The sequence below is a fragment of the Tachypleus tridentatus genome, chromosome 8, assembly GCF_004210375.1.
Source record: "Tachypleus tridentatus isolate NWPU-2018 chromosome 8, ASM421037v1, whole genome shotgun sequence".
Classification (NCBI taxonomy): domain Eukaryota; kingdom Metazoa; phylum Arthropoda; class Merostomata; order Xiphosura; family Limulidae; genus Tachypleus; species Tachypleus tridentatus.
The window spans coordinates 99,962,059-99,972,132 of NC_134832.1; the positions used below are offsets into that span (position 1 = coordinate 99,962,059).

The 10,074-nt window shown below is 29.2% G+C and overlaps 1 protein-coding gene across 1 annotated transcript in view; it reads right to left on the reverse strand.

The window, feature by feature from the left end:
• The window catches only part of LOC143223049 (uncharacterized), a 41,037-nt gene that overhangs the window by 27,107 nt on the left and 3,856 nt on the right, over positions 1-10,074 (reverse strand). Inside the window, exons 2-6 of the mRNA XM_076450441.1 lie at positions 6,003-6,324; positions 5,209-5,332; positions 4,491-4,653; positions 3,030-3,133; positions 1,803-1,932 (exon numbers count right to left, since the gene is read on the reverse strand). Coding sequence (XP_076306556.1) covers positions 1,803-1,932; positions 3,030-3,133; positions 4,491-4,653; positions 5,209-5,332; positions 6,003-6,324 — 843 coding nt within the window. The remainder of the gene's footprint in view (positions 1-1,802; positions 1,933-3,029; positions 3,134-4,490; positions 4,654-5,208; positions 5,333-6,002; positions 6,325-10,074) is intronic.

The following is a 10,074-nucleotide window of genomic DNA, read 5'->3' on the forward strand; positions in this document are numbered from 1 at the left end:
CAGAGGTTGATGTAGGGGATCAGGATACTTTAAGAGTCAATGAAAGTTAATACACCAACAAAGATGAATGTAGAAGCCAACAATCAAACTAAAGTGCATGTAAACAATGGTTCCAGTTTGTCATCAATAAAGTGGTAATCCTGAGAGTTTTCTAACAAAGTTTAGTGTTATGAAAACAAAACATTGGAAGTTAAAATTGTTAGTCCATAAATTTACAAACTCCACATTTGAATTCCTAATTTCAAGGAATAGATGTACATTTGAGAGCCAGAGTATGCTTCCATCTTGTGGTGGTTAGCTTAATCATATAGTTCCAACAACTGTGGCATATAAGGGATAGCTGTCCCTTCACACAACTGAGCAGTAAATATTTCTACTTAAAAGACCCAAAATATCGTACACTTGATGGACCAATGAAAGAAAAGAAATCAGAGGTAGTTTATCCCCAAGTGGCCTTCATTTTTATTTCTTTTAAAGACTGTTTTGATTCCCATTGTTTGAAACAACATTTTGTTGAGTTTCTTTGCTACATTAAAGCAAAGCAACACTGGACTAACTGCTATGTCTACTACAGGGAATCAATCCCTGGATCACAGTATTGTAAGTCAATAGACTTACTAGGTACAAATATTATTAACTTTATTAATAAATACCATATTTCCTTTCATTCACTTTTAATATATATTTATATTTTCAGATGTTGACTGTTAATGTTTTTTTTTATTATTTTGCAAGTAAAGTAGACTAACCTGACTTGATAATATTAACTTGTAATATAGTAATTTTGCATTAAAACAAGTTATTTATTTTTGTTCCCCACAATCTCCTTTTACTTGGTATTACAATAATGATGACTAATAACAACTGAGTTTGGCAAGTAAAATATCATGTTTATTGTATAAAAGGTTTTTTTATATTAGCGACTAAGCTATGTGGCTAAAGTAAAAAATTGCATTGGGTGTCCACTCTCCTGTAAGTTATTGATGGGTATAGACTATACAATATATAACACATACAAACACACTTTGATGACACAGTATATACAGCACATGCTTTATTGATGGCTGTTACATATAATATCTTAAACTTTTGTATTTTGAAACGTTAATCTTATTAACTTTTTGATTCCACATTTTAAGCAATAAGAGTTCATTATAAATCATTGCATTTATTCATATTAATACTCAACAGATAAATGTGACCAATCATATAAAAACATGTAAAGTTCATACCAACTATATTCAATTTCTGACTGATGACTAACATTATTTTGTATCCTGAATTTGTGTGTTATCACAACAAATACTGAAAGCACCAAATGTTTCACACAATGCTTAATGATGTTGCACAATTGTATTTAGTAATTACTCATGCAGTATTTGATAACAAGCAACTTCATAAATATTCTCAAAATATTGACTCGATCAGATTTTGTTCCCAATATTTCAGAAATCAATTAAATACTATAATTTATTAGTGTAGCTTAGAATACTATTGCAGTCAACAACAACTGCTTGTATTGATTTATCTCAAACATTTGTGAAACCAAGACGAATAAGCTTCGCAGCAAAATTGGTTCAGCATTTCATAAATTCTTGCAGTGTAGTTTGTTATGTTTCTGTGAAAGAAATCACTTGGACTCAAACTTTCTAGATTCTAATATTAAAAAATGATTTACCACTTTTACTTTTCTGCAGATTTTAAACCCTTTTTTGTATTACTCGAGAGTGTCTAAGTTTACAAAATAACTTAGTATTTTAATACTGTATATAACTTAATAATTCTCATCCACTGGAAAATACCTCAGTTTGGCAGTCATTTTCAGATGTTTGGGAGTTTATGCCACCAGAAACCTGAAGTTGAAGTTCTTCCAACAACTTGGTTTTATCTTTCAACTCTTTCTCACTATTAGCAAGCTGGTTATTCATCTCCCTTTCAGAATAAAAAAGTAATGAACAAAATTAAAACTAATACGATAAAATTAGTTTGAAAATTTTGAAATCTGTAAAAAATTTAAAATATAATGCAGATTTTTAACAAGTGATTTCTAAGATCTTTATAGAGCTGTGCAAGACTTAATCTTCCAATTGCCAACTTGATTGTCATTATCATTTACTACCAAAGTGGCCAAAAATCTTGTATTACATTGTGTAACTTTATGTTTTACCTATTACAGTACCCAGAATAAAGAACTGATAAAAAAATTGAGATAAACTACTCGTTTTCTATATAAAAGATATAGAGGGCCTAAACAATAATGAGTTGGAGTGACTATGATAGTTGATGTTATTTCGGTTTACATTGCTTTTGCGGACTTATATGTTTTAGAGACTCTGAAACAAAGTCATGACTCCACAAAAATAGTTTAGAAAAAGTGTCTAGCTAGTCAATGAAACTCAAGTGAACCCAGTGGTAACACACAGTATGTATATTTTTTAGAAAGAAAAGTATATATATGTGTGTGCGTAAACGTACTATTTCACTTTAAACTGTTGATTATTGCATTTAAACATATTAATATAACCTTTACAAATTATCAACCTCGTTACAAAATAAAAGAAAATCTAGAAGTTGTGATGGGGTCCATTTACTAAGAGTTATTCAAAAAAAAAGGAAATCTGATGACTTATGCACCCTACAGTTTGTGAGTCCAATACAGGATTTTTAATAACATACAAATCACATACAAAAATAAGCAAAAATATCACCAATACTGTGATTAACTCTACTGGTTGCTGCTGTATATTTATATAGCAAATTACTGATTTCTTCCATTCACTTAGTCAGTTCTTTATAGTGAGCATTATGACTGACAAAAACATAATTATTCTATACATTCCAATATGTGGACCTTAATGGTAGTGAATGGTTAAATAATTTGGAGGCAAAATGAGACAACAACAAAGTCATAAATTTACATTTTATCAGTATAATAGTGTTCATGTAATTTATGATTACAATAATTTAGATATATTTTGATTTAACTATCCTTTATACTCTGCACTATACAATGTAGAATTTTTTTATACCTTATATCCTTTTTTTGCCTGTCTAATAGAACTACTTTTTCATGTAAATCACAAGACACATGGTGCAATTCAGTTTTCAGGCGTTTTATTTGGCGTTCCTTTTTCTGAAAATATAAATTTCTCACAATCATGACATTTTTAACGAAATAAAAAAAAATCACAAAATAGATATTTTCCTTGTCTAATTCATATACTGATCAGATATACCTGAAGCAGGGTTTAAAAATCTGGTGAAAGCCTTTTATTTGGACCTATTCTGACTCCATGTTTTGATCACACTTAAGTAATATCTGAATATTTCTGTGTGCCATAGATATTGATACAACAAAAATTAATCTAATTACGATATAGAGTTTTGACTACACTGTTATAATGTTTAAGAGAACTTAAAAACCTTGATAATTTAAAGCACTCACCATTTTAGCTTGTTATTTTTTAAAGATAATTATTTTACAATTTTTGTGATTAACCTGCAGGTAACATACTACTGTCAATCAGTAGAAGTCTAGAAGAGATATTAATAAATGCTAAGTATCTGTAAGTGTAATAAACAACAAAATTAACCCTTTTTATGAGATTTTGAGCACTTGCTTCTATATATGTAATGATTAGTATTTTATTGAACATGTTTGAAAAGAATGTTTTCATATATATTGTTTAAATTTACAAATGGTAGTTAATCTAAATAAAGTGAAAAAACCTTAAACATTCAGTGTATTTAAATCTGGCCATTTTAAAACTGCCAAGACTAGTTGCTACTGTAACTGAAAAGTGTAGATAGCATTCTGAAGAATTTGTAGTGCCAAGGTAGTTTTGTCTAACAACTTTTATCTTACTCAGACTAATTTTGTAAGGAATTACAAAATTCACTATATAAATAATTTTCAATGCAGTTTTATCCCACATGAATTATCATATAATAATAAAATGTCCTTGTATGATCCTCTCCTTTACTACTTAATTCACTACATAGTAACTCAACCTTATTTTCTGATTCCTCCCAATAAGGCACTTTGTCTACTTTAATTAATTACACAACAGCTTAATATGATAGAATTACCCCACACAATTTCTAAGCAAGTTCATGTTAAAATTTAAAATCTTATGTTTATGTTGTTTTTTAAAGGAAGTTGATTCCAGATGTTCATCATTCAAGTTCAGAATAATAAAGGCATTTTTATAAATAAATACATGTTAGTTCATTTTGGTATTTCTTAATATGCTGCTTTCAAAACACAATTTGTAATATAGTGAACAGCACATTATTAAATCAAGCATACAACATTTGCCTGCCAAAAAACAATGCATTAATATAACATAAGTTACTGTTTTTCCTATACACTGATAATTAATGCAGTTATGACTGAAACAAGTGGAATACTGTCTCTCAATCATTCACATAGTCAAAATCTTCATCCTCGGAAATCCACAAAAATTATTGAAAAAAGTAAATTGTTGTACCTGAATCATATCTCTCTGGTGGTCAACAATTTTGTGATACCTGGTAACTGCTTCAGTCTTTAGACTGACCAGTCTAGAAGCTGTGGAGTCCAGCTGGCTTCTTACATCTCTGGCCACTTTCTGTTGGATCTCAAGTTGGTGCTGATACATTGACCTTTCTGTTCTGATACAAATACATACAATGTTTTAAAGAAATACACTTTTTTATTCAAAAACTGTTGAAACAACAAAAAAATCACCCACTTTTAAAACACACGAAGAATCAAACTGAAACTTGATAGAAAAAACAAATAATAATAAATAATCTTTAGAGTATTAACAAAACTAAGATTTTTGAAGACAAAAAATATTAATTCTCAAATTGCATATTTGATTGAAAACCAAAACACTAATTGCTAACAAAACCCAAACAGCATGAATCTTCAACCATAACAAGCTTCTTGATTCAAACCATAGATAGAAGTTTATTATATTTGAAAAAAACCCTCTAAACTATGAAGTTACAAACAGCTGAAAATTAACATTTTCTTTACCAGAAATATATTTTGTGTTTCGGTTATTTTGAACAGATTTATCAGCAGAAAGTCCAGTTAAACAGCTTGTACACACTATTTTATCAAATGAAACAGGAGTATGAATAGAGATTCAACATGTTTGTATGATGAATCTTTAAAAAGGAAAGGATTACATGATATTATTTTCCAGAATAGATAAATACCTAAGTTTTTCAATAGTATTTAACAACTGTTCTTCTTTAAAAGTATCACTGTTTCTTATAAACTGAGTCTCATCATTGTCAAGGCATATTCCTTCTTTCAATTGATTCATTCTGTGGTGAAGTTCTACAAAAAAAAGATTTATCAGGTGTTATATGAGAGTTAATGTGAAAGTTATAAAGCACAGAATCTAGCCATATATATATATATACACAAACACATATGAAGAAAATTTACATAACATCATAATGTGGTAACCACCAAAGGTTTACAATTTTGAACTTATTGCCACTTCTTATACCTTATCTGATGTGGAGGCCCAGTTCTCATGATTTTCAAATTCAACTTAAATTTGTGATTAAAAAGTAAACACAGACATACGTTGTTTTTCATATAAATGTTAAAATATTTAAAATTTTATATTCCCTCAAAATCAGATAAAATATCAATAATTAAATAATTTTATTAACACAGTTAGCTTTTTAGTTACATTGTTTGCATGTTCCCTACGTTTGTGATTAAATAAGAACTAAATATTTTTAAACTATAGAAAACACATTTATTTTATAAATATATCTCAATTAAAAATATGCAGAAGTAATTATGAAGAATGAAATATTACCATAGCTGAAAACAAAAAATTTAACCTAACATGATTAAATGTATCTTTATAATACATATTCCATTATGATAGATATATTTTTTCCTTGATGAAAGACTTTAAAAATTAGAATAAAATGATTTTTGGAGATTGTAAGTATCTTTCAGACCTATTATAAAGTTTTATGTTTACCACCTTTAATTTCATTTTGAAGAGCTCCCACTTCCTTCTCCTTAGCATCAAGTTGTTGCTGACCTAAATCTAGTTCAACATGTAATTTTTGCAGAACACTATTTTGCAGCTCTACATTTTCTTTCCATGCTGCCAATTCATCCAGATAACATTTTTGGCTATTGCTCTGCTCTCTTGGAGAGCTTTCTGTCTTTCTGGCTTGCTCTTTAGCTTCTAGTTCCTTTTTAAGCTTTGCTTCTCTTTGTTTTAGTTGATCCAACTGTTCAGCCATCTCACAAGCTACTGTCATGTGTTGTTGCTCAACTTCTTGCATTTCATTTACAATCTGAAAAATAAAGTACTCAATGCATGAGGTAAGTACTTTTATATTTGATGTATTTCCTTTAACAAGTTACTGTGGTATTCCTACCCCTACATTCTCTAGAAAAGTAATAAAGTTCAACAATTTTTGTGTGTGTATATGTGCAATTTACTTATTCCAGAGTAGGTTCCAAAAAAAAAAAAGCTAAAAGAAATGGCTAAATGTTTGTCAGTTTGTAAACAAGGGAATATTATGTGAAATAAACAGATATCAATTTTCCTAAAGTGATATATTTAAGTTTATGATTCAAACTTTAAATCTCATGACGATTGTGTTGAAGGCTTAAAATCAGTTATCTCAGCAGACATAAAAATACCCTAGTTCCTTTATGTTAACTTAGAGCAACTAACCAACCATATCAAGAATTAATTTCAATTAAAACAAAATCCATAATACAACTAAAAGAGCTCTTTTCTAGCACTTAACTCATAATATTATTCAAACCTAAAAGCTCTTTCTATTTCTAATCAAGTCTCTTTTGTTGTAGGTTAAATACAAAGAGAAAAAAAACACGAGCAAATGGTTAAGAATTTGGAATTTCAATACCTTTAAAATAATTTGCAAAAAGTTGAAAATGACTCAATAAATCAATATTACACTAAATACACGTTTCAGTTTCTTGCACCAAATTCAATGACTGGCTACCAGGAAAATAAAAAAATTCTAACAAATCTCACAGAATCTAGATCAGTTTTTTTCTGTATAAAGGAATGTTTCACATCTGTTCACAAAATTCTGTAAGAGAAGGCATAAACCATAATGAATTCAATCAGTCTCCACCTACAAGTAACAATGAACAACCATACTCCCTATACATATGAAAAACTTTTCAACTAGATTGCTCATAGAACACCAAAATGGGCAGCCATCATACTTGGTGTTTTTTCTAAATGCATGTTGTTGGTTATTTTTTATCAGAAATGCAGACAAATTTACTGACCATGAGATTGGATTGAAAACCAAATTTCTCCCAAATTCATTAAGTGTAAACCTTAAATTATTGAAGAATAACAGTAAATCTGTAAGTATCGTAAAGTGAGTAAAACTCAAGTAACATAGATGGAAATACAAATTAGGATATAATTTATGATAGTTTCAACATTTTTGAAATTGAGAAGTATTTAAAGGATAAGTAATAAAATCTAAAATGATTTCAGATGTAGAAAAGAATCATAAAAGTTTAAAGATGAGATACAGTATTTAATAAGATTTTCTATTATATGTATAATTCTATGTCAGTACAACAAGTAGTTAAGAATTTCAAGCATATGAAAGAAAATTTTATGATTATAGTTTTTATTGTGTGTATTGAAAGAGCAATTTATGGGAGTTGATACTGTTTTCTTATTTTGTGAGAAATTCTTACACATTCATAAATACAAAAAAAAAGCAATGGTGTCTGATTTTACCTAAGTAGCCATGATATTTATGGTTAAAAATATGGTTTTACAGGTACACTTGACAGTGAAATTCTTATAAAACTTGGCATTTTATTTTCTATAGATCCAATTTCAATGATGAACATACTCTCTACACTGCTCTGTGTTTGCATAGAAGATAAATATGTGAATAAAGCATCACATATTTTGATATTGCTTTTACCTAATACATAATTGTGTATATTATGTCAAAACAAGTTTCATTATGCAAATCAGCAAGCTACCCTTTCTAAAGATGATTTTAATATCATGCTGAAATGGCATATGTCAGAACTACCTTTTGGCATTGTTTGGTGTTTCATAGGTACTATTCTGCTACCGAAAACTAATTGCTTTCAGGAAGGATATGTAACAGCTCTTGCCAATTCAAGATATACACTCAGATCATAATGTTGGGTTAAGATAGAGGATTTAGAATTTCCAAGATCAGGATATCACTTGTACGTAATGGAAGTGGAAAAAAAAAGGAATATGGGTCAACTTGGGACACATAGAACATATTAAAAAAAAAGATGTGCATTAAACTGTACCTTACCTGTAGTTAGCAGAGTGTGACATCCTGTAACACAAACACACATATCAGTGACAAAAGCCATATATGTAACTCAAACAACAGTACATAACATAATCAAGAAGGATCTTCATCTGAAAAAGTGATGCAAATTATGTGTATACAAGTTGCTTTCACAACATATCCATTCAATCATTGCATATGTCAAGCTGCTGGAAGATGAAAGAGGTATTCCATGGAAAGACATTCTGGTCAAATCACCAACATAGTGCCAATGGATTTCTGTGAGATAGGAGTAGAAAACCACCATATTTATACAATGGATGAATTAGGAATGATGAGTGTTCTTTGAACATAGCAGTCTTACAGCAGAGCCTTTTGTACTGGAAACTACCTATTATCAAGATGCATTATCATAAGATGGAACATGAGAAAGTGGCAACATGGTCTATAATGATGTTCTGAGATTCCAAGACCATTTTAACATAATACATCCATCCATCTGCAATTATGGCAATTTTAAAACTGTGAATTTTAAATCATGTAGCAGTAGCTATCTATGACAGATGTTGTTAGTATACCATATATAATTATCAATAACGTCTGATCAAAGCAAATTAACTACATAAGTCAAATTGAAAAATAACTTAGTTAATAATGTATCTGATAATACATTGCAGATGAAATAGCAATGTTTAATATAATACATCATTAGAAAACTATCCTTATAATGACGAGAAGGCACTGATCTATTACTTGAGTACTAATGATATTTTTGGTAAAAACAATAAATGGTAAATATCATACACAGTTGTAATAGAAACAAAAGAAATGTCTAACTAATCACTAACAATCAACAGATTCATTTCTTATGAAACTTTGCTTTACTTATGTGAATAAATGCATCAACAGAAGCTACTGTAATTTTTTGACTCAGCTTTCATAACAGAAAAACTATTCTTTCTGAAGAAATGTCAGTGGTTTGTTGTGTATCAACCATAATATAAAGACAAGATTTATATTTAAATTGGAAATTTAATCTAGGAACAGCTTATTTATTTTAAAAATTGTACATGTCCACTTATTTAAATTTTTCTACACAAATATTCTCATACTTACAAATAAATTTCTATAAATTGCAACTAAAAAACTTCACAATAAGTATAAATTTTCACATTTTAGATAAAACAGGTCATAATTTTTTGTTCCACTTATAGAAGAAAACATGCTGTTAGTTGAAGTAAACATTCTTATTGTTTTACTGGTGGAAACAAGTTCTTAGTCAAATTCTATATAGATATAGCTATAAGATTTAATTATATGAAAAACAATCTAAACTAAATTATGCTGCAATTTCATTATTAAAATTGATGACTCCTAACTATAGAATTGCTAAAGTTAATATTTTCCAACACTGACTGTACTTCATACCACATTTAACACACAGCTTTTCTTATTTAGTGCTGCCCTCTATATATAAACTTTGTGCTCGTAAATAACATGTAGGCTCCCACCTAAACTTATCTGTTTCCATGTGATATTGCTGTGTTGTTGCATGCAAATAATCATATAACAACCCTCTGTCAATAGAAATGCAACACACCATCCTAGCACAGCCATGTTATTCAGAGATTAGGCAATAAAAGATGCACTAATAGCAGGGAGGAAAAGTGGCAAATGTAAGAGAGGGTGAATATCTGTTGGAAATACAATAGCCATCACATCCAATGACAGACAGCACATGAAAGCACTGTGGTAGTCTGT